The 13221-nt window shown below is 37.1% G+C and overlaps 1 protein-coding gene across 1 annotated transcript in view; it reads right to left on the bottom strand.

Moving 5' to 3' along the window:
• Window positions 1-1191: 1191 nt before the first annotated feature.
• Window positions 1192-13221, bottom strand: part of Vps60 (vacuolar protein sorting 60) — an 81138-nt gene continuing 69108 nt past the window's right edge. The window contains exon 5 of the mRNA XM_067143141.2: window positions 1192-2758. Coding sequence (XP_066999242.1) covers window positions 2708-2758 — 51 coding nt within the window. The 3' untranslated portion in view covers window positions 1192-2707. The remainder of the gene's footprint in view (window positions 2759-13221) is intronic.

Below are 13221 nucleotides of genomic sequence, written 5' to 3' on the forward strand. Positions count from 1 at the left end.
AGAGAAGATGCGTGGAAGGAAATTAGTTCTCAACTAAACTTTCTTATTTCTATAAATACTGCAAACTTATGTACGAATCACCAGTTGCTAAGAAACGCAGTGTGACCGCCAACCTTTCTCGCACTGTTACTGCTTCTCTGAATGTTGTGTCTTTTTTTCCAACTTTTTGACTGATCAGTGAAACGAGTTGTTCAAAATCTTGAGTACTCATGCGGACGAAGTTCTTAATTGTATCACCATTGGGTTCCTGTACCATTTCTCTCATAAGGCTGTTTCATATTGGCTTCTTCCAAGAAATAATTGTTTGCTCCACCATCGTCGAGGGCGCCGATTTTTCTTCTTCCCTTTTTTGATCAAAAATGACATTGATATGATTTTAAACGCAGCTGCAGCGGCTCGAGGGACAAAACAAGTTTCCATGTTGGCTGCAAAACCAGAACTGAAGCTTTCAGGCTTGTCAAAGGCGGCTCGCCCCACTCGCACTATTTTTTGTTCTGAATTGCGCTCTGTTTTGGGTAGTGCAAAATTTCACTCGAAGCAAGTAAGTTTCACCCGAGCGACTTTCGCGAGGGATTTTCGCTAGTGTAAATGCAGTTTTATACTCGCCAGTGCCCATAACCACTGTTGCATTACCCATATCAGCTGAGAGAATGGTCAGTTCTGAATCATCTCTCAAGTTCCTTCAGATATATATATAATAAATAGTATGTTTTACCATCTACAAAAAATTTGAAGTAAATGGACATGTGCCCTTCTGGGCATAAGTTCAATTATTTTCCATACTCCCTTTGCTCTTTTTTAATTTCACAAATGAAACCTGCCAATGCTTCCTGCCACACGGAGCTGAAGTTATCAGGTAAATGCAGTTCATACTGTTGTCAACTGACTGGTTATCTAGAGGGATTCTTTAACACTGGTTATAATCAAACCACTCAATTCTGTCATTTCTCTGAAAAAACATAAATGAAGGATACTGCAGATCCCACACCCTAGTAAAAGGGACCCCTCTCATAGGTCTGCAGACCTCCTGTTGGGAACCACTGATCCAGAACATTTTCATCCCTGACAGTTCTTAACTCACACAGATGTAACATCTCAAAACAACAATCAATACCCATTTATCCTACTGCTGTGTCACTTTATTTTAGATCCCAATCTACTTCAAACAGGCAGAAAGGGAAAACATCTCTATGGGGACTGGGAAATACATTTTTATTAAATAACAAAATACAGCTCTCCATAAAAAAAGTTTCCCTTTAAAAATACTTGGAAAAATAACAATACTGAGAATATACATAAACTAATAAAGGACATGAAGTTTAAAAATGTAAACTATCCGATACAAATCAACTTATTTTCATGGACAACTTCAGTGTTACTCATTTTTCACAAGTAATCCAAGAACTTTAATAGGTATCTGTAAATATTATGAAATCTTGTAAATTCTGGGCACTTTGAATAAATCAACTGTTAGAGACATTAAAGCTTTTATGATAGTGGGGATTCAAAATGAAGGAATAGTGTCTAATGAAAACCCTAATTAAACAAGGTTAAAAAATATAACTTGAGACCTAATCAATCTTAACAGTAAAAAAACAAACCTAGAATAGTTATATACAGTACATATGTGTATCTACATGCATAGGGTCTGCTGTACAAATTTAACAACACAATGCAGAAAACAGACATGCTATTTGGCAACTTAACAAAAGTGATCATTGGTAATGTCTGTTTTACTAAATACAAGGAGGCTGACGCAGCAGGGATGCATTCTAAAGAGACACTATCAAGACATAAAAGGTTTGTTTAACTTGGGTGAGGTAAATTTTAAAAACAATTTTAAAAACAATGCTACATGACAAGTATAGTACAGAGAATTATGAATCAAAACAATGGTAGGCGAGGGAAAAAATCCTGAGATAACAATAAAACTAGTAATGCAACAAATATTTATTCTTCCAAAAAATATATATATTTTATGAAATGGTTTATAAACATGGCATGGCAATGTGTTTAAAACTGTATAAATGTATTTCACAGTCAGACTATAGGCAGAGAAGATTTGGGAAGATCAAATTCATAAGAAAAACTGAAAACTGGAAGGGAGATGAACACTTTTAGAATTTAAGAGAAATAATCCCAAAGTTGTAAATATTATAGAAATCAAATGGGATAAAGATTTATTTAACAAGAAAATAAGCACAAATGTCAATTATAGAATTAGGTTGGTTCACTACCGACATAACACAAAACTTGCTGTTCTTGAAAGAAACGAGGCATAACAAGTAGAAAAAGAGTTTTGAATTTAAATAATAAAGCAAGAAGTGTGCATAACTGCTGTAATTTCATAATAACTTCCAGGAATGATTATTCTTTTCCCTTCTTTTGGTACAGGTATAAGTATCAATTAATTCAGATTTATCTGCCAACTAACAGATCACTCTCGCTTTCCTGTAACATGCTTTAGGTTGCACTTTCCAATAAGCATGTCTTGTTTTTTGCATCCTTTGAAATTCACTCAGGCAACAATAACAGAATGTTAAGTTGTTAATTAGATTGCTATACAAATTAATTAACACTGCAAAGAGTTAGATCACATATTTATTCGACGAAATATATCACAAAGCTGTGCCTTTATCTTTTCTTGTGTCTGTGTATTCGCAGCACAAAATCTGAGCTTGTGCACAAAGCATAGAAATAGTGGATTTTATGAAGCAGGAATCTGCGGCAGTCCAAATTCATCCACCAAGACACCATCCTGAAATTAAAAAGGGTGAAAGTAAGAGTTCAAGTTCCAAATGAATAATAAAATATAGATAACCAAGTCTCTCGTGAAAATTAAGGTTTGCATTTAAAGCAAGCGCAAAACAGCAAGGTCATAGGATAAAGAAATAATATTTGAAAATATATAACCTGAAGGGAATGTCATAATGCAGGAATTAATATAAGTTTTTTGAAGCATACACATGTGAACTTATTCTTAGAAACATATCATTGTATATCAGAGAAAATGTACTATCTGTTTCTAAAGAAAATAGATATCTGCCAATCCAATATGTCATAATTCTAAAGGGTGAGGCAACAACAAAAAAAGGGAGAAATCTTTCTATACACCAAATAATTTCTCATTGCTTTTTCGCTAAGCATTTTCACTCACAGTCTACAGCAAAAGTGGGAAGCTTCACAGTACAGAGAACCAAGGTTTTAATCCTGACATAGCCAGAGTTCTCCCAAATAGGCAGAAATGTCAGTAAATACCTTATTTCAAGCACATAATTATAGTTAACCACCACAGACGAAACAATCACACATAATTATTGTCAATTGTGAAATACAATTTATGTAGTATTTGTATCAAATGAAGTGTTTTTGTCAGGGATAGTTGCACAACAGGGGACTTTCAAAACTGAAAACATAAGTGTTCATTATACTCTATAAATACTGTATGAAAAATGCCAATACCATTACAATACATTCTTATTACTGATGCTTTTAGTGTACAATACCCGTTTGTTCTGGGACAGCTATCCCTCGTGGATTTTCTCTCATTCACAGGTACTAGGGGATGATGTGAAACGCAGTCTCAAGCCCCCAATGAAAATCAGCAAGAATATTTTATATTGTTTGTTGGTTGAAAATTGGAAATTAATGAATATCAACAACTAAGCCTTTCTTGAGACAAGGTACTATTTAAAATATCCTCTCTAGCGGGTAGACCTGAGAACTACTGATTCTGCCTTAAGAGCACATGTATTTGTGTGTGAAGTTCTTGGTGTTATTTATGCGTTTTCAGTGAGTTGACATAATTAAATAGTAGCGTGTGTCATTCCTTGATATCTCCTCTCAACATGAGGGGAAAGGTATGTGCTGTGTTTGGCTGAAGTAACTATGAAGTAGAGAAGAATGCGCGGTCTTTCTTTCGCTACCCTCATGACAAGAAAATGTAATATTCTGTTTTCATATGTATTCTTCCAGTGACAAAGAGATTTTTATAGTACTTCATAATCTTCTGACCTGCTCGACCCATATTTTAACTGGCTTAAAATATAATGCGCATATTTTACTGTATAGTGCAGCAGTTAACCTTCAATACCGATGTGTTGTTGTAGGTGTGATCTGTGGGTTTTGAAATGTCACAGAAGTGATTTGGATAAGGTATACAAGAAAGAAGGGACGTTACGCTTATATAAGAATTATAAGATCTGTTCAGATCATTTCAGGCCAGCGACTTTAAAAATCCTCAACTATACAGCCAAGGGTATGTTACATTTTTACTCTAATTGTACATAAATATTCCTCAAAGCATCACTATCGACAACATTTTCATACTTTTCTTTCTTTTATCCCTCTTCTCAGATTAAAGCCAGGATTTTATACATTTTCTTTCAGTTAATAGGCTTCATGTTAAGAAGAAAATTGTCCAGCTTTTAAATGTTAATTCATTGAATCGTGTGTAAGGAATGTGCCGATATTTTTATTGACAAGTGTTTTTAATGTGATGATACAATGTTTTTTAAATGAGAAAAAAGAAAAAATCTAACCGTAAACGTTCAGGCAGGAATGCTAAAGCAAAAAAAGTAATGCATAAATGAAAGATCAACCCATTTCACAGCAGTCCATTTCACATCTTGTTTATATGTCTAATTTCAGTCTTTAAATAATAACCTTTAAATAATTCTTCATTCATTTATCCAGAATTGCTTAGCAACTTCGAAGTTAATATCTCAATAATACTTTCTTTCTAGACGTAATTTATGTATCCATTTTCGTATATGCATTTCCATTGATATTTGAATTTAACGCGACTTTTCAGGTCAAGTCAGTAGGAGCGCCACCGTCGAATTTTCTCCCATTTTAACACGGCTAAATCCGTAAGTGTCGCGTATTGTCTCTACTGTATTTGATAGTATTTTCTCATGTGACCATAACACTGAAGTCTTCAGCCAGCTACCCACCTTCATTCCTGATTTTGTCCTTCTGAGTAGTTTGATTCATAGTTCTAATGAATTTCATTTCCGTTGCCTGAATTCTGCTATAGTCATTGTTCAGAGTACGTGCCTCTAAACTGTATCTGGGAATAGGTACAAAGTAGGTGTGGTATGTGGTTGATTTTGCTTTTTATCGTATTTTTGCAGTCCCAGAATATGTTTCTGACTTGATTATAAAAGTTTGATGCTTGACAGTGTTGTCATTTGAGATTGTGCTTCCGAGGTACTTGAAGTGAGAAACTTATTCTAAATTGGTTCTTTCCAGAAATCTATTTAAAAAAATTTAAATCCTTATTTACAGTCAAGACAAGTTAAATTCACCAATTTACTGTTTATAGCTATATAAAAGCATGACAGCTGGTAAAAATTAAGATTTTTCTTATTTTAGAGTATGAAAACACTGTTACAGACCAATTTCAGAGATATGATTTTTTTTTTTTTTTTTTTTTTTTTTTTTGAAAGCATTAACCCATTGCCATCTAACATCACCTCAGAAACGTGGTCAGCCACCAAGACCGAAGAGCCGGACCACGTCTCAGACAAGTGCTGAATTTTGCCACATGTTGGTGTCGATAGTTTTGCATGTCACAGATATATGACAGTATTATGCAGTTCTATCGTCTTTCTTGAACATCTTTGAAAAGAGGCAATATCGATACTGTTGTTTATGTTACCTATATCTTTGAAGAATAGGTGGAGTGTCTTCTGCTACTGGAGTTCCTTGTCAATATGAGCATAAACAAGAACTTGATACAGATAAATGGTTTGACAAAACTAATGATAAAATGAAGGCTTACTTTGCACTATGCATTATTAAGTAAAGAAAAAGCGCTTAGTGAAAATGAACTGGTCAAAGAGGAATAATGCTGCAACTCCGCTATTACATAAAACAATACTCTTATTTCAAGATTTCTGCATTTTCGTGAATAACGAAACTATAGACAGAAGTGATAAGCTAAGAAAAGCAAGAACTGTTGTGGAGTACCTAAATAACTGATTTCAGTAAATTATACTGTCCGACTCGTTGGCTGAATGGTCAGCATACTGGCCTTCGGTTCAGAGGGCCCCGGGTTCGACTCCCGGCCGGGTCGGGGATTTTAATCGCTTCCGATTAATTCTTCTGGCTCCGGGACTGGTGTGTCCATCCCAACACTCTCCTCTTCATATTCACACAACACACTACACTACCAACCACCACAGAAACACGCAATAGTGATTATATCCCTCCATATAGGGTTGGCGGCAGGAAGAGCATCCAGCCGTAAAACAGGGCTAGATCCACACGTGCAACACAGTTCGCACCCGCAACCCCACACGTGTGGGAAAAATCGGTAGGAAAAGAAGAAGTGAATTATACTATGTTACTTATGACATGGTATACTGTACACAGAATCTTCCATTTTAAATTGGTATTATGTGTTATAGATATAGCTAATATTAGAATTCAAAGGGTTAAGGTCAAACATATTTAAAATAATTTGTCGCATTGTGATGTAAACCTTTCAAACAAATAATCACAAAGTTGTATGGTAAGCACATGTTGAAAAAGAAGTCCAGAAAATCCAATTTTGAAGATTTAAATAGTTTTTAGAGCATGGTTCAGATGACCTCTCTGTGAGAAAACATTGAAAGATATACTGAATTTATCTGCAATAAAGGACATCAAAATAATTATTATCTGACCACTCAATATGCTCGAAACTACATTTGCAGAAAGAATTACACGGGGAGAAAGTAGACGGTTTCAAAAATAAGCAAACTGGTGCAAAATGGGGACTTCTTGTCAATCACACGTATCTCCCAGACAATTTTCAGAACAACTGAAAATGAGTGTTTGGTATTTTCCCCCCCCCTGTCTTAATACTAATGGTGGAGTCTGCCCCTATGACTAAATGGTTAGCATGCTTGCCTTTGGTCATACAGGTCTTCGGTTGTTGTTATTATTATTATTATTATTATTATTAACTTATTTAATTTTTACATTACAAGGCTCGTTTTGTCTCGACATGGCTCTTCTGTTTCTTCTTGACCCAGTAAGCTTTGATTTTCTCACTGTGCGCCAGCTTCGTCTCCTCTGTCCACTTTGGTCTGGTGGTCCATGTTGTTCCTGCTGGTGAGGGACAGTGGGAAGACAGACATCCTGCATAGTTAATTCCTTAGAGCTGTACTATGGTCCATTATCTGTTTCAGCACTTCAGGAATTCCACATAATGACCACAATTTTCTTAGGTGCTTTATGACTTCCGTAGAAGTTGACCTTTTAAGTCTGGTGATGTAAATTAATCTTGAGTAACTGACAGCAATGACGATGTAGATATTTTCAGTAACGCTGAAGAGATTAGATACAACTATCTGCCAGGGTAGTTTTAGTGTCTTCCTTCCCCATGAATGGTTTGCTACAATTACTTCTTTGCACTTTCTGACATACTGAGCAGCCGTTTACATAGGTGGTTAGATCTTCTATCACAGACTTCCGTTCAGCGACTTCTCTATTCCACTATGATGTATATGAATTTTATCAATCATGATCTTAATTTGTGACTTAGGGAGTATTATTTTGTTCCCTTTAAACAATATCCCTTCGACGTATGATAGTTCTTCTCTAAAACTGAAACTCCCCCTGATATCTGGAGCTATATCATGATCTTATCACACCATCCTAACATGATCACTTCTCTCAGCTGTTGGAGTTCTTTATCCATTTTAGTTGCTTCTTGCAGGCTCTTAAGAACCTTTTCTGTTACTGCCAGGACTGCATGAACTTCCAACTGCCCCTTATCTGTAATATCACCTTGATCACTTCCTTCACTGTATTCACAGCTGGTATTGGGATTTCCCTTCCCTTCCATTCCCTTTTTTTTTTTCAGTGAATAGTGCAGAACCTTGAATATTATTCTTTAAAGCCACAGAGGTGCTGTCACAGTTGGTTCCTTGAATATTATTTCCAATGGTTTATGATCCATCTCGACCACAAGTGGTTTCCCATAAATGAAATTGTGGAACTTGTTGCATGCAAATTTGACTGCTAATGCATCTTCCTCATCTGTGGATAGTTCTGCTCCAATTTCTATAATACTCAACCAGATGGATGATCATCTTGAGTGAGCACAGCTCCCAGTGCTTTGGTACTTGCATTAACTGTTAATTAAACGTCTTTGTTGACATCAATCTAACATACAACTGGTGGACTTGCCAAAAAAAAAATCTTTTTTTTAAAATCTCCTTTACGTTGCAAGTGCCTGGTGCAAAAATGGAAAACCAGGGCTGCCGACAATAGGGTTCAAACCCACTACCTCTTGAATGCAAGCTGATAGCTATGTGACCCAAATATCTGAGACATTGGCACACTGATAAATGACAAATCAAACCAGAAAAATTTACTCCAATATTTGCTAACATCCTCCTTCTTCTTCTTCTTCTTCTTCGTTTAGACCTACAATGGACCACGTCATTCTTATCTCTGGTGAGCTTTTTTCTTCTTCTTCTTAGCCCAGTATTCCTTCATTCTAGAGCTATGGATGTCTTTTCTTTCTTGAGTCCATTTCACTCCTACTCCTGGACACAGTGATTTAGTTGTTAGTGACTGGAGAGAGTCTTGATTAACTTTCTGAACTTATGTTGGTTGTAAATGTCAGTATGATCAATGCTTATGTATTGTACGAGGGGGGATCAAATATAAACAGGATTTTATTTTTTATTTAAATACATTTATTGAAAAACAAGGCAATTAAAATTTATTTTTCCAAATAGTTTCCTGCTTTGGAAATGCATTTTTCCCAGCATAAGGGCAGCTTTTTGATGCCTTCATCATAAAAACAACAGGGTCGTGTCACCAGCCAGTTGCGCACAAAGTCTTCCACACTCTCGTTTTCTTCAAATCGTTGCCCTCCTACAGCTTCTTTAAGCGGTCCGAACAAATGGAAATCACAGGGTGATAAGTCCGGGCTGTAAGGAGGATGGTCAAGTGTAGTCCAGTACATTTCCTGTAGCTTGGAGACAGAGTTGCACTTTGGGGCCACGCATTGTCGTGGAGGAGGATGACCTGTCGAATCGGTTGGTCTCGTCTTTTGCGGTGATATCCAACCCTTGCCTTGTTCAACAGCTCGCAGTAGTACGCAGCATTGATTGTGCATTGCTCCTGCAAAAAATCAATCGGCAAAGTGCCTTGCCGATAAAAATCAACGGTTGCAAGAACCTTGCCAGCTGACAGTCGAGTCGTGGCTTTCACTGGTGCTGCATCTCCTTTCCTATGCCACTCCTTACTGGCTTGTTTGGATTCGGGAGTGTAGTAGTGGACCCATGTTTCGTCGCAGGTGATGATCTGACTCAAAAATGCATCACCTTCTTCCGCAAACCTTGCTGTAAGACTCTGACAGACCTCCAAACGTCTGAACTTCAGATTTAATGATAAAAATTTCATCATGTTCCGTATTGAAAATTAAATTGAAATAAGAAATAATGCAGTTCAACCTATTCAATACAAATAAATAAGAAATGTAGTGTTACATTTCAATTTAATTATAAGCGGAATCGGTACTGGTTTCGACCCCAATCTGGATCATCATCAGCCAAATAAAATGCAAAAAACAATGCATAGGTAAATAAGAAATTAAAGAGCGAGTCTTTCACAAAAACAGTTGAAGAGGCAAAATATGTTAAATGGGGATTGGCAATGTGCAATTTTAAATCGTAAAATCTATAAGTAGAAAGTCAGTCATTTATAAGAAGTAAGGTGCGATCTTCTGAATAGTAGCACAACACACGCAAAGTTCAGCACTGTCTCATAATATTTACAAGAAGAGGTGAAAAGTTAAATGAGCCAGCATGCATATATTATCAGGCGCGAAGTCACAATATAATTTAATGAATATGAAGTCCCAAAATTGTCGAGAAGTCGAAGATGAATCGCTTGACTGAAGCGAATTGCTAGCTCCTGAAGATCAGCGCAACACAATGTCCGGCACTGTGCTTTCAAATACCGACAGAACTCGGTGAATAGCTTGATGAACCAGTCTGTAATTGTTTCGATTGCGGAAATGTGTGTATATAAATATATATATGTATATAAATAAAGCGCCGACATCAACTGTTCTAAAGAATCTACAATATCTTGTTTACGTACTTCAATTATATTAAATTGTATTATTTATAGATATACACACATTTCCGCAACCGAAATAATTACAGACTGGTTCATCAAGCTATTCACCGAGTTCCGTCGGCATTTGAGAGCACAGTGCCGGACCTTGAGTGTGTTGCGGTGATCTTTTTTTGCTAGTTGCTTTACGTCGCACCGACACAGATAGGTCTTATGACGATGATGGGATAGGAAAGGCCTAGGAGTTGGAAGGAAGTGGCCGTGGCCTTAAGGTACAGCCCCAGCATTTGCCTGGTGTGAAAATGGGAAACCACGGAAAACCATCTTCAGGGCTGCCGAGAGTGGGGCTCGAACCCACGATCTCCTGGATGCAAGTTCACAATAATACCAATATATATGGTCCGTTATTGGACATTATAAATTTTCCAGCTAACTTATTCCTGGTTGCCAGCGTTTCGCCCCCATGTGCTAGGCTGGGCTCATTAGTTGGTACCTAGCACACCTACCAATACGCTGGCCAGTGCATACCGTGGAGGCCACTGCGTAGGCTAATTATAGCCACCGGCAGTGCCAATGCACTATGAGAGACTTTGGCTCATTTCCAAAATTAATGCCTGCTTGGCCATCAGATGATATAGATGTTGATTCCTAAAAGGAATCTGAAATTTTTTGTTCCGAATGAGTAAATTTATAATACCAATAGGTAGGTGTGCTAGGTACCAACTGATGAGCCCAGCCTAGCACACGGGGGAAAAACGCTGGCAACCAGGAATGAGTTAGTTGGAAAATTTATAATGTCCAAAAACGGACCATATATTGGTATTATAAATTTACTCATTCGGAACAAAAAATTTCAGATTCCTTTTAGGAATCAACATATATATCATCTGATGGCCAAGCAGGAATTAATTTTGGTAATGAGACAAAGTCTCTCATAGAGCATTGGCACTGCCGGTGGCTATAATTAGCCTACACAGTGGCCTCCACGGTATGCACTGGCCAGCGTATTGGTAGGTGTGCTAGGTACCAACTGATGAGCCCAGCCTAGCACACGGGGGTGAAACACTGGCAACCAGGAATGAGTTAGCTGGAAAATTTATAATGTCCAATAACGGACCATATATATTGGTATTATAAATTTACTCATTCGGAACAAAAAATTTCAGATTCCTTTTAGGAATCAACATCTATATCATGCAAGCTCACAGCCGCGCGCCCCTACGCGCACGGCCAACTCGCCCGGTACGTGCTGATCTTCAGGAGCTAGCAATTCGCTTCAATCGATTCATCTTCGACTTCTAGACAATTTTGGGACTTCATATTCATTAAATTATATTGTGACTTCACGCCTGATAATATATGCATGCTGGCTCATTTAACTTTTCACCTCTTCTTGTAAACATTATGAGACAGTGCTGAACTTTGCGTGTGTTGTGCTACAATTCAGAAAATCGCGCCTTACTTCTTATAAATGACTGACTTTCTACTTCTAGATTTTGCGATTTAAAATTGCACATTGCCAATCCCCATTAACACATTTTGCCTCTTCAACTGTTTTTGTGAAAGACTCACTCACTCTTTAATTTCTTATTACCTATGCATTGTTTTTTTTTTGCATTTTATTCGGCTGATGATGACCCAGATTGGAGTCGAAACCGGTACCGATTCTGCTTATAATTAAATAGAAATGTAACACTACATTTATTATTTATTTGTATTGAATAGGTTGAACTACATTATTTCTTATTTCAATTTAATTGTGAATTTCAGATTTTCGGTCAAAATTCCAGGGACCCATCTGGAACACACTTTACGGAACTGCAGGTCGTTTGTGATGATTGCTTCACAGCTCCCATAAATGATTCCGACTTGCTCTGCAATTTTTTATACTCTCGCCCGTCGATCGTCATCAATAATGTCTTTAACTGCACAAATGTTTTCGTCTGTAATGCTGGTCCGAGGAAGGCGATCGTGTTGCTGATTTTCCACATGTTCTCGTCCTTTCATTAACTTTTTATGACAGGCAAACACAAGCATCCTTGACAATGTTTGATCACCAAACTGTGCAGTTAATCTTTGGCAAATTTCCGTCGCTGTAACTCCTTCATGAGCAAGAAATTTTATAATTATGTGTTGCGCAGTGGAGGGGTGCACCTGTTGCTCTGAGATCGTGAGCGTCACTGACGAAACGGCAGGAAATATCTAACAGCACGCTCTCCCCACTTCTAACGATCCCGCCTAAGCACAACAGAAGCCTGGGGCCAACCCTACCAACTGTTGATGCTCAGGAACAAAAATCCTGTTTATATTTGATCCACCTTCGTAGGTCTTTCCGAACTAAATTTGTCCACTTGGCGTTTGTTGCTTCCCCTCTAGATATAGTGTTGAATTTCCAAATCTACATAAAGAAAAAATATTAAAATCCAACTCGTGTGAATCTGTAGAAATTAATAAACATCTATGCAAGCAAATGTATAAGGTTAAAAATGAGGATTTAACACACTGTAGTTGTGAAGTACCCTAGAGGTTAAGTAGATGATATAATAGGTGTATTCTTGTAGTCCGAGGAGAAAAACTGCTAATGAATGTAAATGCATTTAAGCACTAGTCCAGGGTCAATCTTGCTATCTCACAAACTTAATAAACCAAAAAATCATTCCCCAGTAACTGGAACACACCTTAGCAACCAGTGTAAACAAACTTCTAACAGTGCCCTTGAAAAAGACTTTTTCCACTAAAAACAGATCCAAACATAATGAAACCTACACCAAAATGAGAATAAAGCCATTTCCACTCATGCCATAACTAAAATTACAAATTAATTGAAAAATTTGGCCTACTAAGTTCAAGAATCTGATATGTAGTCTATGTTTCAATGTCCACAGAACTACATGAGTAAGAAATGGAGAGGATCTGTATTCATCACTGAAACTGGTATCAAAACACTGTTAAAGTAGGAATACAAGAATGCAACTTGAATTCACATGAAAATGTTGGTGATTTGTGCTACAATGATAAAAAATACTCCCTCCAAATTAGTTGAGAGATTCTTTTGTTTTTCTTTTCAGTCAACAGTGCTAAAAATGCTATTAAGAAACTTTTTTCTGGTGTTGCATACCATGTATGCATATCAGC

Source organism: Anabrus simplex, chromosome 3 (genome assembly GCF_040414725.1).
Source record: "Anabrus simplex isolate iqAnaSimp1 chromosome 3, ASM4041472v1, whole genome shotgun sequence".
NCBI lineage: Eukaryota > Metazoa > Arthropoda > Insecta > Orthoptera > Tettigoniidae > Anabrus > Anabrus simplex.